We start from the raw sequence: 27,059 nt of genomic DNA on the forward strand, positions 1-27,059 counted from the left end.
GAGCGCGCGTTTACTCCCGGGAGAGGAGGCGGGCTGCAGCTCCGGCTCCTGAGGGAACCTCAGCTCCGGCTTTTGGGGACTCTCACTCGCGCGAAAACATGAGTGAATCCGGGGGACAGCGTGCCCGGCTCCGGCGCTATCCTGAGCTCCCGGTGTGGGTGGTGGAGGATCATCAGGAGGTGAGCGGGCGGCTGACGGGCGCTGGGGCAGGGTCGCGCGAGGACTGAGGAGGCGGCGGAGCCTGGAGGCCAGAGAGAGAACCAGAATCCGAGCGAGTTGCATTGCTGTGGGGAAAACACGAGGACGGCGAGCTTGGAAGAATAGGCCTCGACGTTTATGCACCGCTTGTTACGAGTCCGACAACTCAGTGAACCCTTGCGGTTTGCCCAACATCCCACGGCCAACAACTAGTGGCTTCGGGATTCGAAAGCGGTCAGTCGTAACTGCAGGGCCTCGAGTCCTTAACCTGCTCATAACAGGCTTCCTGCTGTCTCCCGGCCTCCCCTTCACATTCCTGTGGTGTAGGTGGGAGGCTCTGTTGAGAATGTGCACTGTCATCTGTGAAATGGGTACAGAGTAGCTCTCAGAGCCGTTAATAGTATTGTGTGAATAGTGTGTGCATGAATCTTTTAACACAGCGCTATAAAGTTATTTTTCTGTTTTTGTAGTAGTGCCTCTTTAGCTAAAATGGTGCCCACATCTAGATTTCTGGAAGCCTGCGAGAGTCCCATGATCGAAGACTTTCTGTTTTTGATTGCTTTAATAATCCTTAGCAATTCTGTGGATGTTAAAGAGAAAGAGGCCGATTCCAAATTTGCGGATGAGTAAAGAGAATAGGAAGGAAATTTAGTTTCTCAGGACCTAGAGATACTGTGCCTGGGTCTGAGAGCAAGCATAGGGTAGGTGGTGCGTTCAAATTCAATCTTAACTTAGAATTCTAGAGACTGTAACCAAACAAAGAACCCTACAGGGGACCTAGCCCAGCAACCAGCATCCAGAAGGTGTGAGAAAGACCCAGAGACCGAGGGTGGCTTGAACGCATCTTTTACGCCAGAGTGTGTGTTAACCAGGAGTTCTTTTTTCTTTTTTTTTCCTGAGTAACGAAGTTTGTTTCCTCACATTGTTTTTGAGTTTATGATGGGGGTAACATGCCAACAAGAGATGCCCATTAAAGTTTTCAGAGATGTCAGTCCAAAGTTCTGAGGAAAAAAATAAAGTTTGAGCTGATTATCTAAATCATCTGTAATAACAAATTACATATTTTCCTACTTCACAACTTCAGTTCAGTCGTGTTCGACTCTGTAACCCCATGGACTGCAGCACACCAGGCTTCCCTGTCCATCACCAACTCCTAGAGCTTACTCAAACTCGTCCATCGAATCAGTGATGCCATCCAACCAGCTCATCTTCTGTCGTCCTCTTCTCCTCCTGCCTTCAATCTTTCCCAGCATCAGGGTCTTTTCCAGTGAGTCAGTTCTTAGCATCAGGTAGCCAAAGTATTGGAGTTTCAGCTTCAGCATCAGTCCTTCCAATGAATATTCAGGACTGATTTCTGTTAGGATTGACTGGTTGGATCTCCTTGCTGTCAGGGGACTCTCAAGAGTCTTCTCCAACACCACAGTTCAAAAGCATCAATTCTTCAGCCCTCAGTTTTCTTTATGGTCCAACTCTTATATCCATACATGACTACTGGAAAAACCATAGCTTTGACTAGATGGACCTTTGTCAGCAAAGTAATGTCTCTGCTTTTTAATATGCTGTCTAGGTTGGTCATAGCTTTTCTTCCAGGGAACAAGCATGTTTTGGTTTCATGGCTGCAGTTACCATCTGCAGTGATTTTGGAGCCCAAGAAAATAAAGAATGTCACTGTTTCCATTGTTTCCCCATCTATTTGCCATGAAGTAATGGGACTGGATTCCATGATCTTAGTTTTCTGAATGTTGAGTTTTAAGCCAACTTTTTCATTCTCCTCTTTTCACTTTCATCAAGAGGCTCTTTAGTTCTTCGCTTTCTGCCATAAGGGTGGTATCATCTGCATATCTGAAGTTATTGCTATTTCTCCCGGCAATCTTGATTCCAGCCCGGCATTTCATGTGATGTACTCTGCATAGAAGTTAAATAAGGGTGACAACATACAGCCTTGACATACTCCTTTGCCAGTTTGGAATGAGTCTGTTGTTCCATGTCTAGTTCTAACGGTTCCTTCTTGACCTGCATACAGATTTCTCAGGAGACATGCAAGATGGTCTGATATTCTCCTCTCTTGAAGAATTTTCCACAGTTTGTTGTGATTCTCACAGTCAAAGGCTTTGGGGTAGTCAATAAAGCAAATGTTTTTCTGGAACTCTCTTGCTTTTATCTTCACAGCTTGGGTGTGCTTCAAATTTTTTGTAGTTTAGCATCGTTTTTCAGCCTGAAGTTGAGTATAACTCATGATTTCAGTGCCAATCCTGAACATGTGCATGTGTCTTTTACAGGTTCTGCCCTATATATATCGGGCCATTGGCTCAAAACATCTTCCTGCAAGTAATATAAGTTTTGTGCATTTTGATTCACATCCAGACCTCCTTATTCCTGTGGATATGCCAGCTGACACTGTATTTGATAAGGAAACACTTTTCGGGTAATATGTGACTTTGTTAATAATCTTTTTGTGTGTCTCAAATACATTTTGCAATAGATGATAAGCAGTTAAAAGAAATAGTTTTTGCTAAGCTCGTGAGTTTTACTTTTGTTTTGTTTGCCTTTTTTATTTTATTTAGAGCAAGTATGGACGAACTTTCTCAACAATCCAGATAGTAAATGTTTTTTAATTTATTTTTTAGTTGAAGGATAATTGCTTTACAGGATTTTGTTAGTTTCTACCAAATATCAACATGAATCAGCCACAGGTATGCATATGTCCCCTTCCTCTTGAACCTCCATCCCATCTCCCTACCAATCCCACCCCTCTAGATGGTCACAGAGCCCCTGTTTGAGTTCCCTGAGTTATACGGCAAATTCCCATCAGCTCTCTATTTTATGTATGGAAATGTAAGTTTCCATACTACTCTCTCCATTCATCTCACCCTCTCCTTCCTTCCCCAGATAGTAAATATTTTAGACTTGCTGACCATATGGTCTCTGTTGCAGCTATGTATTTTTGCCCTTGTAGTATGAACTCAGCTGTAAGCACCATGTAAACAAGTGTCAGTGGCTGTGTTCCAATAAAACTTTATTTGGAAAAACAGGTGCCCAACCAGTGTTTGCCAACCTTTGCTTTAGAATATAGAATTTAAAAATAGAAGACTTTAGAAATCATCTGAGCCAATTCTCTCTTCTCTCCTTAGAAGTCTGATATGGAGGCACAGGAAAATGTGTCTTGAACTAATAGTTCAATAATCGTATGTGCAACACATCTTTAATTTATATATCCTTTCTTCCAGTATTGAATCCCTCCAACCTCCCTATATGTTTTATTTTCAGGTCACAGATTCTATTGATTTTCCATTATATAAAACCATAGTCAGTGAATGGTGACTTACTAAGTGCTGTTCAATGATAAAGTTCACTGAAATCCTGTCATTGTCTTTTTACTTATGTATTTATTACAGTGTAGCCTATTCCTACAAAATAAAAAGTTATGTAGCAGTTATTCTCCTGTTATAATAAAAAATTTTAAATATAGTGCTTGTGTGAATTAATTTTAACCTACTACATTTCTTTTAGTTGACTCTAAAACTGACTCAGATCACTCATCTCTAAAGAAATGTGGTAACTCTACTATTGTCCTTACTTTCTTTTATATTTAGAGGTTTTATGTTTTATAAATTGAAAAAATTATGAAGCAGTTACGATGACTATACAGTTAGTCATAGAATAATAGTTTTAAATTTTTTAGTCTCAGGATTTCTGTATACCCTTAAAAATTCTTGAGGCTTTTTTTGTGTGTGTGGCTTATATTTAGTGATATTTACCATATTTGAAATTAAAACTGAGACGTCTTAAATATTAATTCATTTCATGGGACTTCGCTGGTGATCCAGTGACTAAGACTTTAAACTCCCAGTGCAGGGGGCCCAAGTTGGATCCTTGGTCAGGAAACTAAATCCTATATGCTGCAACTAAGATTCCACATGCTGCAACTTAATAAATAAATAAATAAATAAATAAAAATATTTTTTAAATGTTAATTCATTTCAAAATAATAAAACTTTATATGTTAGCATAAATATTTTTATGAAAGACATTTTCTAAAGCAAAAAAAATGGTAACAGTATTTAAATTTTTGCAGTTTTTTTAATAATTTGTTTTAATTTATTTGTTTTTTAATTTAAAGATAATTGCTTTACAGAATTTCATTGTTTTCTGTCGAACCGCAACATGAATCAGCCATAGTTTGCAGATCTTTTTAATACTTGCCTTTATAGAAAACAACTGAAACCCAAGATTCTGCATTCAGTCTATTACCATATATTGTTTTGGTGGAAGTATATGAAGAAAATTGAGAAGTATTTTGATAGCCTTCCCAGCTATTGTGTGTGTTTACTTGCTCAGTCGTGTCCAACTCTTTGTGACCTTGTGGACTGTAGCCTGCCAAGCTCCTCTGTTCATGGGGATTCTCCAGAAAAGAGTACTGGAGTGGGCTGCCATGCCCTCCTCGTGGGGATCTTCCCATCCCTTGAACCCAGGTCTCCCGAATCGCAGGCAGATTCTTTACCATCTGAGCCACCAGGGAAGCCCACCTAATTGTGAATATTCTTTAATACTATACCAAAACTTCACAAATGTTCATTCCTTAAAACTTAGTGTAGAATAGAGCATTCACATTCAAGCCTGATCAACTCAGGTTTATCAGTCAGTCTTCATTGTAAGAAAACTGTTCAGCTTTTAATTAAATTACAAGTGCTTTCCCTTGAGACAACCATGGTACTTCAAAGTATATTGCAGAAATGCTTTCTGTGTACTTCCTGTTTTGCCACACAGATTATTTTTAAATGTATACTCAGGATCAAGATTGAATACAATCATGAAAGACATTCTCATGCAAAACTGGATGGGAGTGTGGGGCACTGGTGCTTGGTATTGATGAGTACAGTGACAGCTAGTAGAGTTTGGTGCCTTTGCCTTGATTAATCTTAGAACATCAACCACCACTGTTTTGTACTATCAGCATATATGTCAATACAATGAAAAAGGGAAATAATGCCTTGGTGTTACTAGGAAAACAGTTTTGGTCTAGTGGTCACACTGAAAAGGCCCAGGAAACCCTGCAAGGTCCCTTGGACCACACTTTGAAACCTGCTATCTTAAAATATTCTTATGAATGAAATTACATTTGGAAAAACCCACTCACTAATAGTTCTTATGCTTTCTCTCTGTTTCTTTTCCAGAGAATTAAGTATTGAGAATTGGATTATGCCTGCAGTTTATGCTGGCCATTTTTCTCATGTAGTATGGCTTCATCCCACGTGGGCTCAGCAAATCAGAGAGGGCAGGCATCATTTTTTAGTAGGCAAAGACACTTCTACCACAACAATCAGGTAATTTCCTCATATTCATGTGTATGAAAGGGAGTGGATATTTCGTTCTCGTTTTGGAATCCCTGTAATAACTTGTAAGTATCTCATACAGATTAGCCCTCAACTTTTCCAAAAAGAGTTCTCGAAATACCAGGAGCAAGTTTTCCAGTCTCTTGATCTTTTTCACACACTGTTTGTATTTTGTTGCTGGTCAAGTTGATTTTTGAATAAAATGATCTTCATCCTCTGGAACCCTGGCTCTGTTGATAACTCCATTAAATCATTGGTGTACCTTATACAAAGGTATTTGATAACACATTTTATTATTTTCTTCCAATGTAAGTGTTGTCGGCTGAGTTTAACAATTAGCATTGAGAAAGCAAAATTATCTCACTTTGATTTTTTTAGTAAATTCAGTGGCTTAAAAGTTGATTCAAAATTTTATCAATATGATTAGATTTCGATAATTATATAATGTAAATTATATAACAGCATCCTTTGACTTGAGTTATATGCACAACTATTTCTGTTGTGTAAGTTGTTTAACCAGTGTTTTGTGTATCTTGTGATACTGTAATATCTTTAGAAATACCAGAATGTTCTTGGCTTTCTAAATTCTCTTATTATGGAGTGAATGTTTTAAGCAGTGGAATCATAACTTTTAGAACCTGGAGGATAGTAGAATGAAATGGTAATACATTGAAAATGAAATGCAGTCTTTCTCAATGAAAATGATACTTTTTATTTCTGATTTGTTCTTATTGATAATAAAAGTTATACATAATACTGGCTTATATGAAATAGTGTTAGGGTTTTTATTGAGTACTTCAATGAGTAGGCCTTATTTAACCTGTAACAAGTTTCTGCAAAATCAAATCTCAGCAATCTGAAACAGACATTTGAAACTCAATGTGTAATAATAATATTAGGATGATATTGATTATCATGAATTTAGTTAATCCCGCAAATAAAAATTTATGAAAGAGACACACATATAGATATGCAGCCTGAGATGTGTGTGTGTATACAGATATGAACAAAGTAAGATATCCCTTATTAAAGAAAAATACCCATCTAAGTTGGTGGATACTTTACCTTCTGAGCCACCTAAGGTGGTGCATGCATGCTAAGTCACTTTGGTCCTGTCCATCTTATTGCAACCCTATGGACTGTAGCCCACCAGGCTCCTCTGTCCAAGGGATTCTCCAAACAAGAATACTGGAGTGGGTTGTCATGCCCTTCCCCAGGGGATCCTTCCAACTCAGGGATCGAACCCATGTGTCATAGCTCCTACATTGGCAGGCATGTTCTTTACCACTAGCACCACCTGGGAATCTTAGGGTGGTACAGCTGTTAATAAGGTTGGATATTGGTTTTGTTATGTTGTTATTTTTTTTTTTAAGAAAGTTATATCTTTTTAAATATAAGGCTGTATATGCTGAAGAGGGGTGGATGAGAAATAAATATTAATACCATCATTTTAAATTGGATAGGTCCTACCCCTGGAAGAGCCATTTGGTGTCACTGTTCAAAGTACTTACCAAGGCATAATACAGTTGAAAAGCTAAGAACATGCTGATATGTCTAAAATAAAAAATCTATAACTTGTGAAATGCTGCACAGGATTTTTTAAGTTGCTTTACATATTAAAATATTACAGTTATATAAAATTTAATAAAGCTTTGAAATATGTCAGAGGGAGTTTCTACCAAGAGATATTATTTCCAGGTATAATTTTTCTCTCAAGTGATTTTTTGGATGCAGTTCCAGCTGGTGTGACAGAGATCCAAAGCACTGGTTAAACAGGATCTTTCATTTCTTTTCTCCAGTTAGAGTTTACCATGTGCAGTCCAGGGCCAATATGGCAGCCCTGCAGTTAAACCCCAGATAATTTCTATCTTTTTGCTCCACCCTCTCTAGAGTGTGGCCTCTGAACTCAGTCCAGGTGGGGTTTGCTACTACCATGTTCACATGCCAGTCAGTGGGGAGGGGAGAGCAAGGCTTTCTACACTTCTCTTACACTCATGACTTCTGGGCAGAGCTGAGTCAACTGGTCACACCTAGCGGAACGATGCGTGAGTGCGTGCTCAGACGCTTCAGTTGTGACTATCTCTTTGTGACCCCATGGACTGTACTGTCCATGGACTTTTCCAAGCAAGAATACTGGAATGGGTTGCCATTTCCTACTCCAGGAATCAAACCCTGACTCAGGGATCAAACCTGGGTCTCCCGCATTGCAGGCGGAAGGTGGATTCTTTACCTTCTGAGCCACCTAGCTGCACAATAGACTACAAAATATGGTCTTTGGGCAGTTGTGTGCCAAGCTAGAAATTTGAGAACCCTGTTTCCAGAAACTACAAATATTAGAGACAGCTCTTAGTTTGTGTCAAATATGTCCTTTTTTGTATTTCTGAAATTCTATATGTTGCCGGCTAATTTGTCCACTTTTCTTGAAAGTAATTTTTTTCCTCTAATCCAGGGTTACAAGTACAGATCATTACTTCCTAAGTGATGGCCTTTATGTAACTGAAGACCTGCTGGAGAACCCAAAACCTTTACAATTGGATGTAATTATGGTAAAATCTTATAAACTCTGTCACAGTCAAGGAGAAAATGATGTAGTGTCTTCTGCTAAGAAGCCAAAGCTAGCCCTGGAGGACTCAGAGAACACTGCCTCTACTAATGGTGACTCTTGTTCAGAAGGACTGGAAAAGGACACAGTGACGCAGAGAAGGGACCACACTTGTCTACAGCCATCATGTTCGTGTTCTTCTGAAAGCCAGGAATGCCAGACTGCAGTTAGCACTGGAGAGATTCTGGAAAGTTTGGAGAAAAGGGATGCATTTGTTTTAGATATTGACTTAGATTTTTTTTCAGTCAAGAATCCCTTCAAAGAAATGTTCACTCAGGTAAATGTGGTGTTTTAAAAATATGCAATCAAAATCCAGATATAACTTTTGACTTCCCCCAAATATAACTATTGATAGCTTGCTGATAACAACAGCCTTACTATTAATGTAAACAGTAAATTAACACATATTTTGTATATTATATGTATTATATACTGAATTCTTATAATAAGGTAGAGAAAAGGTTGAGAAAATCATAAGGAAAATACATTTACAGTACTGAACTGTATTTATCAATACTATACGTTTATGTGGTGTTTAAAGATGAACCTATATCAATGTGTCTTATATAAAACACTGCTACATATATTACTAACACCAGATGTCAAAGTTGAAAAGATGTGATAAAGTCATATTTATTTACATTTATAGTGATTCATACATTGATAACAAGGAAGCAGCAATGTGATTGCTTTAGGTAGCCTAATATAATCAGTATAGTTACTTCATGGTAGCCTAACCTGGACACTAATGAATGAATCATTATAAAAATTTTATAGCATATTATAGTCATATTCATAATACAGTATTGGAAATGTTGTTATATACTTTTCAATACTACTTATCTGTGATAAGTTGATATGCAGTTTCTCCAGTTAGGCATGTATTCTTTAAAATGTAATTCATTGAAAGCAGTTATAAAGCCATAGGAAAACTAACATATTATTAATTTTATATTAAATATCATTCATCTTATGCCTATGTAAGGATAGATTAGTATCTACATAAATTTTATTCATTCATGACATACCTAATTTTTTCTTAATTGTTTTCAATATTACTAGTCTGTACAGTTGGTATGCAGATTTTTTTTTTTCAAATTATTGCAAATCTCCAAAATCTTTTCCTCTATACTAAAAAATATCTGTGTATAAATGATCCTGTATAGTTCAAACCCATGTTGTTCAGAGGTCAACTGTAGTGTAATCTAGAGCAAGAGTGGGGGTACCTTGAGTGCCCTCCCAACTTGCAAATAAGAGAGAAAAATTGCCCACTGTTTCTTTCCTGCTGTTGTGAATGTACCAGTAACTATAACTTCCAGCGTTCCGAATTATAAAATGACTTTAGAGATGTTTAGAAAACATGAGAATGGGCATACCTGGAGGCTAAAAAACCTGACTCTGAATTTATCCTACAAGTATACTCACCAAATATCTGTAATGAGAATTTCTAAAAGGTTACATAAGTGACTTAAATGGCACTTACTTCTTTTCCAGGGCCATAAGGAAACCTGGGGAAGTGGGGATTTTGTGTCCTTCATACCCTTTGATGCTATTGAACTTTTTGAAAAGAGCATGTATTATACTTTATAATGTAATAGCTATTTTTTTTAAAGAACATGTTTGGTAGTCAGAAAGATTTAAGTTCTGTTTGTTACTTGTACTGCTTATTAGCTGCATGATCTTGGAAAAGTTACTTAACCTTTCGGATCCATGGTTTCTTCAAGTATAAAATCAAAATAATAATCATACCCAATCACAGAATTGTTATATGAGGATAGTGCACAGCACTGTGCTTAAGGAATTTTAGATCTTGCCTATAGACCCTTCCTGACAGTGCTCCTAAATGGGGCCAGGTAGACCTGCCTCTAAAGGACTGCCTAGCTGTGCTAAATGAGGACAGACGTTCTCCTGCAAAATCCTCCCATTGTATCTGTTTGTACTCTAGCATTCTCTCCTGTGGCTAGGGAATGGACTGCAAAGTGCAAGTGGAAAGTTTTCTTTTGTTGTTACAGAGATACATCTATTTCCTATACACTTGATCTTAGCCAAAAGGCTGAGAAGCGATTGTATTTCCTATACATAGCTAAAATCCTAGATGCTAGGATGTATCCATTTATAAAGTAGAACAGTATTAGAAATAATTTCATTCATTACCTATTAGCTATCAAGTCTTCTTCCTTAATTAATTTTTATACATTGTTATCATGCCCAGATGAATAGTTAGCCTAAAAAAGGGATAATATTTACAATGAAATAATGAATTAAATTATTCCCTGATTTCCCAGACTTCCTTTAAATGATTATCTAAGATATTCTTGTATCAATGTCAGTTTTTACTTAAAGTATATCATTGAAAAATTAATCTTTTTTCTACTATATGAATTCTTTGTTTTGTTTTCCAGGAGGAGTACAAAATCTTACAAGAGCTGTACCAATTTAAAAAGCCTGGAAGCAACCTAACAGAGGTATCCTTCGTTTCTTTTGGTCTTGTCTAAAGGGCTTCCCTTTAGTGGTAAAAGAATCTGCCTGCCAATGCAGGAGACGCAGGTTCAATCCCTGGGTCCACAAGATCCCCTGGAGAAGGGAATGGCAACCCACTCCAGTATTCTTTCCTGAGAAATCCCATGGACAGAGGAACCTGGCTGGCTACAGTCCAGCGCATTGCAAAAGAGCTGGACACAACTTGGTAACTAAACAACAACAATTTATCACATAGCTAATAGTATCTTACCTGATATTAGAGTACTCTCAAACAGCGGCCCCAAATCTTGATATGTGTTTCTTGGGGAAACCCATGGTTAGTACTTGAAAATCATGTGTTAACTGATTGAATTGAAATTTTCATTGTAATGGGATTTCACTTATTTTTTGAAAGAGTAACTATATAATCTCAGCTTTTCAATGTGCTTAAAGGAAGATTTGGTAGATTGTGTTGATAATCGAATTCATCAGTTAGAAGATTTAGAAGCTGCTTTTGCTGATTTGTGTGATGGTGATAATGAGGAAACTGTACAGAAATGGGCTTCAAACCCTGGGTAAGACTCTCAAATATTTTTTTTCTTCAACTCTACTGTATTTTAGTCCTAGATATATTGCTAAATTTGCTAGATAAATTGCTTTTTAAAAATTCCTATCTTTTGCTATTTGTATTACCTATTCAGAATATTCAGTGTAGTTTTCACTTTAAAATAGAATGTTCAGAAACATCTCTGAAATATAAATATCATAGAACTTTATTGTCATTAAGGAAGGCAGTGGTATGGAAGAATAAACCATCATAATATTAATCATATCAGTAACTACTAATTAGGCACTTTAACATAAGTTAGTTTTTTCTCTTTAGTAGAGGGAACTAGATCTAAAAATGATTCCCCCCTCTTTTAAATTTTGTTGGAAGAGGGAGAGATAGAAATAAGTCTCAGAACATGATTCTCCCCAGAAATATTTTGTGTACCTACTATTTGGTGATTTTGTGAAGTCTCAAGCCAAACTTAAGCTTAAATCAAACAAAACAGACAACTTTAGAATCCTGAATCTAGCCCACAGATGGAGCCACTTTCCACTGAAACCCACCCATCTGCTGACGCTTAGCTTTTCACCACCTGCAGGCAGTTCTGTCACAGACCTGAAGAGAAAACAAAGGAAAAGTAAGACAGCAAGAAAAGGCTCCCCAAACTTAGCATACCCCCAAAAGGGTCATGCCCTCAGCATGAACAAGTCTTCACTGTTCCTAAGGAAGTAGAAGAGGTGGTGGATGACTAGGGTCCAGAACCCCAGAAAGTGTCGTTAATAAGAAGGAAGAAGTAACAGGATCAGTGGGTAGACAGGCCTCCATACCTCCATTTTTGTTTACTTTTTCCCTCCCAGCAGATGAGTGGGTATTGGTAGAGGAGGCATTAAAATACTCGAAACATTAATTAATCAAGGCTTCCAAAGAGTTCCACCTATATTAAATAACTTAAAAGCACCATTGTTATTATATCAAATGGTATAGAACTTTACCAGTTATAATTGTATATGTCAATAAGTAAGTCCTGAATTTTTTTCTCAGCTTTTGGGAAACTATCTTTTTTCATCACGGTATGCTAAGGGCACTTAGTTTTACTGCTGATCAAAATAATTTTTAAAGTCATAGTAGAATTTTCATTCTTAAAGAGGAAAATCTTAGTTTCTTGAGTGCTAATTTTCAATCTTTAATACAATCTGTAATCTTTTAAGTAAAAAAAACAGCAGGGAACATTTATTTCTTAATATTTTAAGATGATATTTGAACAACTCTTATCTTTCATTTCCAAAACATCATATAAAGCGTATTGTTAATGGTAAATTTTAAGGGTAATATATGATTTGCTACTGTCATTTTAATTGAGGTGGTGTAATGTTTAATTGAGGGGTGCTTTTTTTCAGAATGGAATTATTAGTTCCACTGGTACAGAGTTTGAAAAAACGGATGGAAGCACCGGACTATGAAATGGTAAATGTTTATATTGAAGTATAAAATTGACCCTTTAAGAAAGGCATTTTTGTGGCTATAAAAATGTGCCCTCTGTTAAAGTGATTCACTCTTATTTGTATTCCTGGAAAGCATGAATGGACATTTTTTTTGTGGAAAAAGTATATACTTTTTAGAAGCCAGAATACTAGAAAAGCTTTCCAGGAAAAACATGCTTTTTGCTAATTTTATGTATGAAGTAGAAGTACTGTTGACTTTTTACACTTGATTTTGCCAAAAGGCTGAGAAATGATGCTGTGGACTTTTTGATTTTGTCTATGATCAGATATCCCCTTGCCAGAGTAAAGAAAGTATACAATTTCTAAATTTGCTCATTCTTTATTCATTCATTTTTATACTCCTTTCACACTTCTTTCTTTCCTCTCTGAAAACTTTTCTGATTAAAAAAACCAAACAGACAAAAGAAGACTTTGTGGCCAGCACATCTTGACTATATTAACTGTATAACTTTGTTTGCACAGCAAATCTGAATACTATTTTAAAAGAAGATGCCCTTAATGGTAATTTCTTTATTTTTATATCATTGCAATATCTGAGTATAAATTTTCCCATTTGAAATTCAGGTCCCCTGTTCTCAAATTTTGTGCTAGAGCTGAGACCACCAGTTCTGCTTCTTTTACTTGTAGTGTTTGTTTAATAAGTTGTGGTTTTACTTTAGTGTTTTATTTAGTTGTGGTATATAATCAAACCACCTTATTTGAACTGAAGTTTATATATTGATTTAATCCTAGTTTTGTAAGAATAGAAAATAACAGCAAAAGACTATTTGGTTAAATCAGAGCTAACTCAAAGCTCGCCTTTTTTTTTAATGGCAAATTTTAAAAATGATAAAAGACTCTTAGGGTTTAAAAGTGCTTTGAGCTCATATGATATTATTGAAAGTATCTCCTACTTTACTCATTACTTTGCATCTGAATTTTCTGGTGAGGGGGCAAGAGTTTTCTACATTGTTTGTTGAGAAAAAGGATGGCATAGGCCTGGTAGCAGATTTTGTAGCCAGATGCGATGTACCCATAGCTGCAGGATTAGAACACTAAGTGTTTTGATCATTATAATAGAAAAGAACATGCAGAGTCTCTCTCTTTAGTGTATTGACCAATCATTGCCAGTTAAATCTTTGATGTGTATCCAGAGCCTCCAGGAATACAGTAAATTAGTGGTTTTTTTCCATGTTTTGCACTTATGTACCCTAGGCAAACTATAACATATTTGAATTCCAGTTTTTAAAACTTTAAAGCAGGGGCTGCAAAATGTCAGCCTGTGGGCCATTTCTTGCTCTCAGGCATATTTAGTTTAGTGCTGAGACTGAAACACCAGTTATTTACATTTAAAACACATGTATATCAGTATATATGGTTATATATAAAGCATGCACAAGAAACTCGAAACAGTAGGTTCAGTAAGGTAGGAGAAAGACTTTCATCCTGTATCCTCTTGAAGCTTTAAATGTAGTGCTTGTTGTATGTATTTAAAAAGTAAAATAATTTCTTGAAAGAAAGGAAATATGAGAATACTATGTATAGACTTAAATCAGTTTTTAGAATCTTAAATAAAGTGAATAACTTGATAGAAAATGTAAATTGTCAAAATAGACTCAAGTAAAGACAGAAACAGAGTGAATCTACAATCATAAAATAAATTTTAAAATTGTTCCTAGAAAAGGCATCAGGTCCAAAAAGGTGTATGGACCAGTTCTTCCAAAACATCAGAGAATAGATACCTTCTGTGGCATGGAAACTGTTAAGGAAAAGCAATCCTAAACCACAAAAATATTAAAAATTTAGTCAGCAAGGCCATTAATGGTTAATGAGTCTTCTAAAGACAGCAACATTACCATGTAATTTTTAATTGTCTTATTTTCAGGTTCACCAGGCTGGTCTAACCTGTGATTATTCAGAACTCCCTCACCATATCAGCACAGAACAAGAAATTGAACATCTTATTCAGTCTTTGCATAATGTTCTAAAAAATTTACCAAAACCTACTCTAGTGACAATTGCAAGGTAAGTGTAGTAGCTTGAATAATGGCCCACCAAATATGTCCATGTCCTAATCTCCAGCACTTATGAATATAGTGCCTTATATGGCAAAAGGGACTTTGCAGATATGATTAACTTAAGGATCTTGAAAATGAAAAGATTATCCTGGATTATCTGGGTGAGCCCAGTGTAATCACAAAGGTCTTAATAGGAGGAAGACAGGAAGGTCAGGATGAGAGAGTGGAGGATGCTAGACTGTGGACTTTGAAGATGGGGTTTGAACTGAAGAGTGCGGGCAGCCTCTGAAAGCTGGAGAGGCAGGGAAGCAGATTCTTTCCCTAGAGCCTAGAGAAAAAATACAGCCTTGCCAGCACCTTTATTTTAGGACTTCTGACCTTCAGCAGAACTATAAGATGATGAATTTGTTTTACTTTAAGTCACTAAGTTTGTAGTGATTTGTTACAGTGGCAGTAGGAAATTAAGTCTCCATAGATGAATCTAATGATTACTATTACAATAGTTCTTACCAACTTTTTACCTACTCAGCTCAAAATTCAAGTGTTATATTTCCTCTTTCCTGTTGGTGGTAGCTGGCAAACAGCATATAATTCCTGTTATCTTGTCTTTGAAGTTGGTGATGTTATTGAGTTGAACATAAGAAATTCTGATATCTGTGTCATACAGATAAATATTTAGCTGCTGCCATGTTTTACATTTGAGTGTATAAATGTGCTGAATAGTTACAGCAGTTTAATAAAAATTTCTGTGTTAATCTTTGGACTCATTCTGCATGGAAGTGTTTCTAAAATAATACTTTAAATATTCAGGCAAGTTATATTTACATATTTTATGACAAGTTTTTTGTGACTCTCTTTACCATTCTGAATGAATTCATAAATAATCTAATCTACATACACATAGGGCTTCCCTGATAACTCAGTTGGTAAAGAATCCGCCTGCAATGCCGGAGACCCCAGCTGGATTCCTGGGTCAGGAAGATCTGCTGGAGAAGGGATAGGCTACCCACTCCAGTATTCTTGGGCTTCCCTTGTGCCTCAGCTGGTAAAGAATCCATTTGTAATCAGAGACATGGGTACAATCCCTAGATTGGGAAGATCCCCTAGAGAAAGAAAAGGCCACTCCAGTATTCTGGCCTAGAGAATTCCATGTACCATACAGTTCATGGGGTTGCAAAGAGTCAGACACAACTGAGCGACTTTCACTTTCTTTCTTTCACATACACATGTAATTTAAATATATTTAGATAGCATATACAATGTGTAGATGATGTAATTGTCTTAGTCCGTTCCGGCTGCAATAACAAAAATACCTTAGACCAAGTAGCTTATAAACAACGGATATTTCTCACAGTCCTGTAAACTAGGAAGTCTAAGATGAGAGTACCAGCAGATTCACTGTCTGGTGAGGACCTGCTTCCTGATTCATAGACAGCCATCTTCTCTCTGTAACCTCACATAGAAGGAAGGGGTGAAGATGCTCTCTGGGGTCTCTTTAATAAAGGTATTAATCTCATTCATGAGGACTCCACTCTCTGACCTGATCACCTTCCAAAGAACCCCCACCTCCAAATATAATCACAATGGAATTAGATTTCAACACAGGAATTTTGGGGGTACATAAACATTTAGCTTATAGCAATGACCTACCTACACATATAATTTAAATATATATTAAATATATACACACACCAAAAAAAATAGCTTAAAGGAGAAAGAGTAATTGATGATAAAAATAATACATATTAAAATGCCACACCAAACTGGAATCTTTACAAAGAGTCACTAAATGTAACAGTTAAAAATGCAGACAGATCCAGCCGGTTGTATTGCCCAAATACCGTGAACAGCACTGCTATAGAAACATGGTTATTCTAGTCACAGCAAACTCTTGATAAAGTTCTGAACTTAAAGTCTAATCTTCCCTCAGTTCACAGAGTATCTGCATTCCTGGAAAATTTAGTTTAAACCATTTCAAAAACACAGCAGACTATTTGTAGAAGACTATTAAAAATAGGCTCAAAAAATTAAAACCAAATTTTTCACTTGTTTAAGTGCTCCACTTTATTTGGAAACTGCAGGACACAGGAAAATTCATATTCATATTCATATTGCAGTAGTATCCTACATATTGCAAACACTCAAAATATGCAGACCCTCTCTCCTAATTGTTATTCTGACAAAAATGTACCTGCAGATTTCTAAAACTCCCTCCTGGGGGTTTCTCCCATCAAGAGCTACTCTAATACTGTTTTCAAGAAGACAGAAATCTGTGTGAAAGCATCGAAGTGTCCCATATTTGTTAAGGCTAATAAATTAAGCTTTTACATATCATGCTTTCTGCAAGGTCTTTATCCATATGTATGTGTTTGACAGTATTTAATAATTTAAAATTGCTCTGTGTCATTTGTCATGTGTTACATGTTTATATCAAGCCTCAGATATAGCCTAATCATCATAGAATGAAATGAGCTCATCAGAAGTCTTACAGATTATTTCTTTAGGTCTAAAATACTTGAATAAGGAGTAGGCTAGATAACTAATTTCATTCCCTTCTATAAACATTTCCATGCCATTTTCCAATCTAGTGGAATTTCCAGTGGTTTTCCTCACCCTAGTCCAGAACCAGGAGGTACTGGTAAAATCATTTTAGATACTAACCCAGCTAAAATTGTCAGCAACATTGTTACTGGCTGGTACCACCCAAATTGTAGTCAGTGATTCTAGAAAGACTCAAAATACAGATTCCTGCCCCATACCTCTTTGCTCTTTCCTCCTTAATACTACCTAGGAGACTAATCCCAACACCAGCACATCCACACATTTCATTTTGGATGATCTTGTACACTTGTGTGGTGAGCAGATTATTTATAGAGGCAGAACCCTTTTATCAGTTGGAAAGCCTCCACCCTCATAATTTCTATCCTGTTTGTCCACATAATTAAAGAATGTGAAACATGATGCCCAGTCACTAATATAATTAGCACCAGTGTTCCCAAGCAACATCTCCCTCTTACGGAAACAAGGGCCTAGTATTAAGCACTGAGGCTTTGGAGATGTGCTTTATGGTGTTGAATCCCGTCATCAGCACATACCCCTGCAGGTTAATCTTTCTCTGACTCCTTTAAAGGGATGGTAAAGGTATCTATTTCATAGAGTTGCTGAGAAAGTTAAAGAACATAATACATGTAACACACCTGACATATAGTCAAGGTTTAGTAGCTTTCAATACAGCTTCATTTTTACTTTACATTGAATTCAACACACACAGGCTTTTCCTCACTGCCCAGTATGATCTCATTCTACTTATGTATATTTTTCTTTTCTTTCCTTTCTCTTTCTCTTCTCGGTTCCAGGTCAAGTCTGGATGATTACTGTCCTTCTGAGCAAGTTGAAACCATTCAAGAAAAAGTCCTCAGTGTACTACGCTCCCTCTATGGGACTCTAGACATTCACCTGGTGTATTCAGCAGAGTCCACTGCATCTTGAAGTATCACAGCACTAGGCTTCTGTTACAGCTTGATGTAGTAACAGGGTTTTCATTGACTTATTTTCAAATGAGTCTTCCAGAGAATACTTTAATATTATTGAATAACTTTCCATTTAAAATTTTTCAGGTATTTTGAATCTCCAAACAGATATCACCAGTTGTTGAATGATGGCAAATTTTTTTGGCATCAAGCTTACCCCTAAGTGACGGATCTGATGCTCATCTTTCTTTTTATCCATCACTGTCATCTTCACTTTTGTGATGGGTTTTTCTGCTTTTCCCCTCTTCTTAGGTCAGTTGGACTATATGAGATTCACTCATTCATTTATTCTTTCATTCAGCCAACTGACATTTTTTGAACTCACACATGTGCTGGTCATAATTTAGTGCTGATTATATGGTTACAAACAGAATAGACAAGGCCCCTGCCCTCCTGGTGGACAGCTAAGAAGCATATTAAGGATTGTGAGACATGTTATAAAGGAAAGAACCACAAACATGTTTAAGTGTACTATTAGTACTCAGGGCATCCTGGCCTTACAGGAAAGTAACATTCTCAAAAGCTACTACCAAAAAAAGTAAATAAATAAATAAATTAGCCAGTCCATGAATATTTCCAGGATTTAGGATTCTGGCCCAGCTCTTACGGAATGCTTTCAACATTGTTGGTGTTAAGGAGGTCTATTTGAGTAAATTCAATCAAACAAAAAGCAACTTTTCTTTGCTAATCAATAAAATCCCCCAGGGTTTTTATTCCTCCAGATGGTGAGTATGGGAGTCAAATAACCTTATAATTCCTAAGTGCCACTTTATTGGCAGTCTTGGTTGATAGTTTTTCCAAATAAACTAGCTTTTTATGTAAATAGTAGGGAAAAACTTAAGTCCTTGATTCTGATATCATAAATACCCAAGGATGTAACTGCCTTCCACCAATCTCTCCATGAGTAAGAGAGCCTACCTAAGCTACTCTTGATCATGAAACTTTTTGTTTACATAATTTGCCTAAGTCTTGCTCTCTTCAGTATTCCTCATGTTCACTAATCATTTTTTAACTGCCTGCTTGGTTTCCTTTAAAAAGTAGGATGTCACTTAAAGAAAAAAACCACCCAGCCCTCACTTTTAACACAGCAGTCGTTTTCATCTTTGCACATATCTTTCAGTACTTGCACAGGTGTTTCTGTTGAGTTGCATGTAGCTGAAATTACAGTGTTTCCTAACTTAATACCCAAGGTCATGTTGCCATTGCCACTCAGTAGATGGCACCAGATTCCCTTTTTCCAATGATTATATTTTACAGCAAACCTTTCTTGTCCCTAAGCTGATTTCCCAAGACTGATAAGTATACATGCTTATTTCTGTTGTGAAAAGCAAAGCAAAATGATTTAGCCTTCCATTTTGATAGAACATTGTATGCCAGAAAGTAATTTCCCTGTAAAATCAGAATTGCAAAAAGTGCTATTTATTTTTCGTGTTGAAAAAATTTTATTACAGTTCTGTAAGTGAGATTGCTTTTATAAGTAAATTATTTTGTCTGATAAAATAAATTAAAAAGTGTGTTGAGGTTTTAAAAATTTAAAACCAAACTATAGAACTAATTAATCGTATTTGGTCTTGGGGTGTTCCTAGCATTGATCTTGTAAGTCTGGTTTAATAGTCATTTATTATGGGTCTCATGAACTCAGATGACGTTCATCATTGTTTTTAACTCGGGTAGAATGAAAGGGCATCAGTTTCCTTTTCAAGAATACTCACATTGTTCTCATGCTCTGTCATTCTCTTTGAAGAATAAAATTCAGTTCCTACTTGTTAAGTGGAACCAAGTTAGTAAATTATGTCTCTGCACATTTCAAACAGGAAGGTACTTAGTTTATCAAGACATCCATCATTTCTATTCTATTCTAAGTACCAATAAGGAATACCACAGTACAGTGCTTTGAATTATGTACGAATATCACTCAGGCATGGGATTTTGAGCAACTTTTTGAAAAATGTGACTTAAATGTTAGATTAGGCCGTAACTTTGGTAACTGACAAGTATATATTTCCCAGTATCTAGGGGGAAATTTTCTTAATCTAGAAATTTTTTTGTAGACATCATTGTCTTCTAGGTTCCCAGGAAACTCTTAGTCAAAGGCCTTCACTCTTTATATGATGTCCTCTCCAAATCTTCATTTTAGTAGTAGTGGCCCCAGATTGCTGACAGTATATGCATCACACTGCAAATAGTTTATAGTATATTTCTTAGTGTAAGATTTCTCATTTACCAAACTTAATAGAAACCACTTTCATAAAAGTTACAAAATTTTTGTTAGACATCTTTCAGAAATGCTCAAGATACCTGAGGGTCATGTGTGAAAATACTCACTATGGGACTGTTCTGTACCACCTGGTCATCCTGCATTGCAGCACTCTCTTAAAATGCTTGTTTGTGAACTAACTGGTCCTGGACCACCTCTGGTTTTGTAGATCTGGCTGCCCTCATGGAATTCCAAACATCAATACCTTCTTTTCCTTTATTCTCATTTGAGTTCAACAAATGAAGTTAAGAGTGACTACAAAGGTTTCTGTGGACTGTAATTCTTAGGAGAGAGTTCTCTGAACAGTGAACACTCTGGGCACACACTGGAAGGGTGTAGCTTATCATTACAGAGTAGTAAGCTGGCATTCTGTACATTAGTATCTTGTGAGTTCAGTTCCTGTGATTCAGAAGCAAGAGTGCGTTTCAAAGGCTGAGGCTGTACAGTTTCACTTCCATCAAAGACCTTCCTTTTTGACTAGGCAGCCAGCCTCCAGCTCCAGCATTCCTACCATGTCTGTAACTTTAGACGGCCTTCACCAGCAAGCAGATCTCTGAAGCTGCCTGATCAGGCATCAGCACTGTTTGGAAGCCTTACCACCCTAGTTGATGTGAATCATGTCAAGGTTTAGACAAGAGGTGTCACGACTGAAACAGCGCATCGTGGTAGGAGTGTGAGCTTCCGAGGGGGTGTCTGCCCGGCTCCAGTGCCCCCTTCTTCCAGCTGTGGGACCTCAGCCTCAGCTTCCCATTTACAGTGATAGTGTGAGAAATAACATGTGTAAAGCCCTTAGCACAAAAGCCATTCAGCAAACATTGGCTTTCATTTGCAAATCCAGTCCTACTTATGATATTTTGTGAGGGCTATTCCAAGTCTCAACTGCTCTTCTCATGCCTCCTAAACCCTGGTCTTTTTAAACCCCATGTTAGCTTCCACTGTATTCTTGTGAATAGTGGAATTTCACTTTCTTTATTCAAAGAAGGCAGGTCCTTGCCCATAAGGAAAAAAGTAACAGAGGGCTTTAAGCAGAGATACTTAAAACTCTTGTCTTGAATTGGTGCAAGCATCCATTTATTCACAATGTAAAACTTGTGCAGTTAAGAGGGTCTGGGATGTGAAAGCCTGCTGCAGTCTCCCTCTACCCTACCCCTCCTGCTGCTAGTAGATAAAGCTAGAATCTGTGGGGCAAAACTGTGATGGAGACAATGCTTGGAAGTTCTACACCCAGCCAATTATAAGGTACCTTCATAGAGCCACTTTTGACATTGCTTATTTATTTATAGGTGACGTCCAGCAGCAAAGCCCCTCATGAACCAACCAGGGCATGACAGGGAGGTGGGAGTAGAGTATCTACAAGCAATTCACTGTCATTTCTAAACCATCCACAAACATTCCCTTCCTCTGGGCCTCAGCATTTTGACAGAGCAGCCTCCACTTGTAGAAGGTTAAGCGAAGTGGCATCATTAGAGAAAGGGGTAACACCTCTTATCAGCTTGTAAGCATGCTGTCTTTGAGAGCAAATTGAACAAATACAGGTATTGATATAGGAACAAACATTTTCCAAGGATTAGGTGTGTTAAACACCTGAGCCCAAAAGACCTACAAGATAATAACTGTAGTCTATAATGATTATGTCCATAGAATAGCTTAGTTATAAACAAAGGAAAGGCAGTCATGTCAGTTTTTCAGCTTCTTTTGTGATCTGTTCTCTTATAGATAAACCTGATAAACCAAGTTCCACAATGCTGGTGTCAACATGACATAAAAATCCATTTAGTTCATTGCAGGCCAATATCACTGATGAACATAGATGCAAAAATTCTCAACAAAATTCTAGCAAACAGAATTGAACAACACATTTAAAAGCTCATACACCATCTCATACACCATATTCAAGTCAGGTTTATTCCAGGGATCCAAGGAATCTTTAATATACATAAATCAATCAACCTGATACACTATATTAATAAATTGAAAGATCAAAACCATATGATCATCTCAATAGATGCAGAAAAAGCCTTCAACAAAGTTCAGCATCCATTTATGATAAAAAAAAAACACTTCAAAATGGGCATAGAAAGAACCTACCTCAACTAGTAAAGGCCATATATGAAAAGCCCACAGCAAACATTATTCTCAATGGTGAAAAACTGAAAGCATTCCCTCTAAAATCAGGAACAAGACAAGGGTGTCTGCTCTTAACCACTATTATTCAACATAGTATTGGAAGTCCTAACTACAGCCATTAGAGAAGAAAAAGAAATAAAAGGAATCCAGATTGGAAAAGAAGTAAAACTCTCACACTGTTTACAGGTGACATGATACTATACATAGAAAACCCAAAAGAAACTAACAGAAAATTACTAGAACTAATCAGTGAATTCAGCAGTCACGGGATACAAGGTCAATACACAGAAATCACTTGGTTTCCTATATAGTAACAATGAAAAATCAGAAAAATTAAGGAATCAATCCCATTCACCATTGCAACAGAAAGAATAAAATATCTGGAGTGAGCCTACCTAAGGAGACAAAAGACCTGTATACAGAAAATTATAAGACACTGATTATAAGAAATCAAAGATGACATAAACAGATGGAGAGATATTCCATGTTCCTGAGTAGGAAGAATCAATAATGTGAAAATGACTATATTACCAGATTCAATGTGATCCCTATCAAATTAACAATGGCATTTTTCACAGAACTAAAACAAAAAATTTCGTAATTCATACAGAAACACAAAAGATCCTGAATAGCCACAGCATTCTTTGAAAAAGAATGGAGCTGAAGGAATCAACCTTCCTGACTTCAGACTACACTACAAAGCTATAGTCATCAAGACAGTATGGTACTGACACAAAAACAAATACAGATGAGTGGAACAAGATAACACAGAGATGAAGCCATGCACCTATGGGTACCTTAATTTTGACAAAGGAAGCAAGAATATACAATGGGGCAAAGATGGCCTCTTCAATAAGTGGTGCTGGGGAAACTGGACAACTACATGCAAAAGAATAAAATTAGAACACTACCTAATGTCATACACAAAGATTAACTCAAAATGGATTAAAGACCTAACTGTAAGACCAGAAGCTAAGAAAACATAGGCAGAGCACTCGACATAAAGCAAGATCTTTTATGGTCCACCTTCTAGAGTAATGGAAATAAAAATAAACAAGTGGGACCTAATTAAACTTAAAAGCTTTTGCACAGCAAAGGGAACTACAAACAAGGAGAAAAGACAATTCTCAGAATGGGAGAAAATAGCAAAGGAAAAAACTGACAAAGAATTATTTTCCAAAATATACAAGCAGCTCATACAACTTAATACCAAAAAAGCAAACAACCCAATCAAAAAGTGGGAAAGGGACCTGAAGATACATTTCTTCAAAGAAGACACACAGATGGCTAACAAGCACGTGAAAAGATGCTCAACATCACTCATTATTAGAGAAATGCAAATCAAAACTACAATGAGATACCACCTCATACCAGTCAGAATGGTCATCATCAAAAAGCCTACAAACAAAAAATGCTGGAAAGTGTGTGGAGAAAAGGGAAACTTCTTGCATTGCTGGTGGGAATGTAAACTGATACAGCCACAATGGGAGATGGTGTGGAGATTCCTTAAAAAGCTAGGAATAAAACCATCATGGGAAAAAAAAAAGCCATCATGTGACCCAGCAATCCCACTCCTAGGCATATACCCTGAGGAAACCAAAATTGAAGAAGACACACGTACCCCAATGTTCATTGCAGCACTGTTTACAATAGCTAGAACATGGAAGCAACCTAGATGTCCATCGACAGATGAATGGGTAAAGAAGCTGTGGTACATATATACAATGGAATACTCAACCATAAAAGGGAACACATTTGAGTCAGTTCTAATGAGGTGGATGAACCTAGAGCCTATTACACAGTGAAGTAAGTCAGAAAAAGAAACACGAGTATCATATACTGATGCGTATATATGGAATCTGAAAAGACGGCACTGATGAATTTATTTTGAGATCAGCAATGGAGAAACAACAGATCTGTGGACATGGGGGTGGGGGGGAGGAAGGAGAAGAACAGATGTATAGAGAGAGTAACATGGAACTTTACAATACCGTATGTGAAATAGATAGCCAATGGGAATTTTCTGTATGACTCAGGGAACTTAAAGAGGGGCTCTGGGACAGGCTGAAGGGTGGAATGGGGAGGGAGATGGAAGGGAGGTTTGGGAGGGAGAGGACATGGTGTACCTATGCCTGATTCTTGTTGATGTGTGACAGAAAACCACACAATTTCTGTAAAGCAATTATCCTTCAATTAAAAGTTGCTTTTAAAAATCCATGTAATTTGATTTTCTACCTAAAATTGAAATCTAACATTTGACATTGCTCTTCAGAAGCCATAGATATGAACTTTTGGTCTCTAAAAAGAATATTACTCTCAGAGTATATCTTTGCTGACTCTTGGAGTAGCAGCACTGTCCTTTACTTCTGATTTTCTTTCTACATGGAGTCACCATCCAGTACAGTTCTGGCCTTGCTCTGCCCTTTCGTTCACTCCTTCCCAGGTTAGGCAGAGTGAAAGGAGGGAATCACAGGATGCCTTTTTACAGAAGGTTGTTGTGCCTTGCCCTTCCATGCCACGCATTTGTAAGAACAGGCACAGTGGTCCAGTGGTGCCAGTGAGTGGCAAAGTCTGTATTTCTGGGGTGCGGTGTAGGAGACAAGTTGTTACTACAGATTTAAGCCATGTTCTCCAATATCAGTTTTTATCAATGATGATGACATTTTTATCTCCAGTCTGCCTGAATGTCTGTACCTGTTTCCAAGTTGTTTAGGAGCTGGAGAATGGTGATGTTATTGACCTTCCTCAAACCCCAGCTTGACAATGCTTACTTGTTACATACCATGGAACATTTATAAATGCAGGTAGCTCTTGGAATTCCAATCCAAAAGAATGGACATTCTCTGACCATTCTGAATAAACCCACAACATACCTTCCCTTTAAACAATCTGTTTTTCTGCTATGCAATATAGACATTTGAAATTTCTTTTAAGATATATTTTGCATTAAAAACTTTTAAAGGCTTCTTTTTTTTCTTTTCAGTGCTTTTCTTGGATGGCAGACTGGTGTTTTATTTTTATTTGACATCATGCTAAGACCGGCAGCACAACACCCTAGTAGATTTCCTACATAAGCAATGACCAATTATAAAATATAACAGAAGAAAAGATCTTATTTATAATAACATAACTTCACCAGAAAAAGATACCTATGAATAAACTACATGAAAAAATTACCAAGTAAACAAGAAAAACTTTACAAAAGTGTTGAAGAATATAAATGAAGGCCTGAAAATTTATGGAAAGATATGTTTATCTGAAATGTTTAGCCATGTTTATCTATGATATGTATAGCCATGAAATTAAAAGATGCTTGCTCCTTGAAAGAAAAGCTATGACCACCCTAGACAGCATATTAAAAAGCAGAGACATTACTTTGCCAATAAAGGTCCATTTAGTCAAAGCTATGGTTTTTCCAATAGTCATGTATGGATGTGAGAGTTGAACTATAAAGGAAGCTTAGCACCAAAGAACTGATGCTTTTGAATTGTGTTGGAAAAGACTCTTGAGAGTCCCTTAGACTGCAAGGAGATCCAACCAGTCAATCCTAAAGGAAATCAGTCCTGAATATTCATTGGAAGGACTGATGCTGAAGCTGAAACCCCAATCCTTTGGTCACCTGATGCGAAGAACTGACTCACTGGAAAAGACCCTGATTCTGGGAAAGATTGAAGGCGGGAGGAGAAGGGGACGGCAGGATGAGATGGTTGGATGGCATCACCAACGTGATGGACGTGAGTTTGAGTAAACTCCAGGAGTTGGTGATGTACAGGGAATCCTGGTATCCATGGGGTTGCAAAGAGTTGGACACAACTGAGCAACTGAACTGAGCTAAATGTTTATCTAAGAAGATTCAACATTATAAAGATATCAATGCTTCCCATATCAAACCCTACCTATAATGCAATTTCAATAAGCATACCAAGGAGATTTAACTAGTAGCACTAGTTCTAAAATTCATATAGAAAAATGAGGGAAGCCAGGGGAAAAAATGTAAAGTAAAACTTAATGAAGGGATTGGCTCAAGAATTTGCTTGCAATGCAGGAAACACGGGAGACTTAAGTTTGATCCCTGGGTCGGGAAGATCCCCTGGAGGAGGAAATGGCAACCCACGCCAGTATTCTTGCCTGGAGAATCCCATGGACAGAGGAACCAGGGAGCTACAGTCCAAAGAGTCAGACACAATGAGTGACTAACCACAATGTACCAAAGCACGTTATAAAATTATATGAATTAAAACCGTATTACTGGCACATGAGCCGGCAGACAGGTGAATAGGATAGAATAGAGTCCAGAAGTACACCTACACTAGATAAAGTAAGGGAAACTGGTTTAATGCAAGAAAGGGGGAAAAATGAGTGACTCATATAAAATGAAATATTATTTCTCATTTTCATAATGTCCAAAAACAGGTGCTCCTGCTTGGCAGGCTCTCCTCCAGACAAGGACTCTGGAGCTCATGCTCCTTCCATCTTTAGTTCTGCCACCCTCAACATGCGGCT

General features: G+C 37.1%; 1 protein-coding gene across 3 annotated transcripts; it reads left to right on the top strand.

Annotated features, from left to right (window-relative positions):
- Positions 1 to 23: 23 nt before the first annotated feature.
- On the top strand, positions 24 to 25,902 carry C14H5orf22 (chromosome 14 C5orf22 homolog). Of its 3 annotated transcripts, none has more exons than XM_065905348.1 (9): positions 24 to 179; positions 2,478 to 2,623; positions 5,373 to 5,522; positions 7,981 to 8,410; positions 10,536 to 10,598; positions 11,047 to 11,168; positions 12,541 to 12,607; positions 14,510 to 14,649; positions 25,540 to 25,902. In XM_065905348.1, the coding sequence occupies exons 1-9, from the start codon at positions 99 to 101 to the stop codon at positions 25,628 to 25,630; spliced, it is 1,290 nt and encodes a 429-aa protein (XP_065761420.1). In that variant the 5' UTR covers positions 24 to 98; the 3' UTR covers positions 25,631 to 25,902. The 3 variants fall into 3 exon arrangements, with proteins under 3 accessions (XP_065761420.1, XP_065761419.1, XP_065761421.1); XM_065905347.1 differs by lacking the exon at positions 25,540 to 25,902 and adding an exon at positions 17,999 to 24,616; XM_065905349.1 differs by lacking the exons at positions 24 to 179; positions 25,540 to 25,902 and adding exons at positions 251 to 432; positions 17,999 to 24,616.
- The last annotated feature ends 1,157 nt before the right edge of the window (positions 25,903 to 27,059 follow it).

This window comes from Muntiacus reevesi, chromosome 14 (assembly GCF_963930625.1).
Source record: "Muntiacus reevesi chromosome 14, mMunRee1.1, whole genome shotgun sequence".
Lineage (NCBI taxonomy): Eukaryota > Metazoa > Chordata > Mammalia > Artiodactyla > Cervidae > Muntiacus > Muntiacus reevesi.

What these genes read in the sequence shown, in the direction of transcription:
- C14H5orf22 (XM_065905347.1), top strand. Translation starts at nt 99, where the DNA reads ATGAGTGAATCCGGGGGACAGCGTGCCCGGCTCCGGCGCTATCCTGAG. An exon ending in TGGTGGAGGATCATCAGGAG is followed by an intron (nt 180 to 2,477) that starts GTGAGCGGGCGG and finishes TGTCTTTTACAG; the next exon opens with GTTCTGCCCTATATATATCG. An exon ending in ACTCTAGTGACAATTGCAAG is followed by an intron (nt 14,650 to 17,998) that starts GTAAGTGTAGTA and finishes TCTCGGTTCCAG; the next exon opens with GTCAAGTCTGGATGATTACT.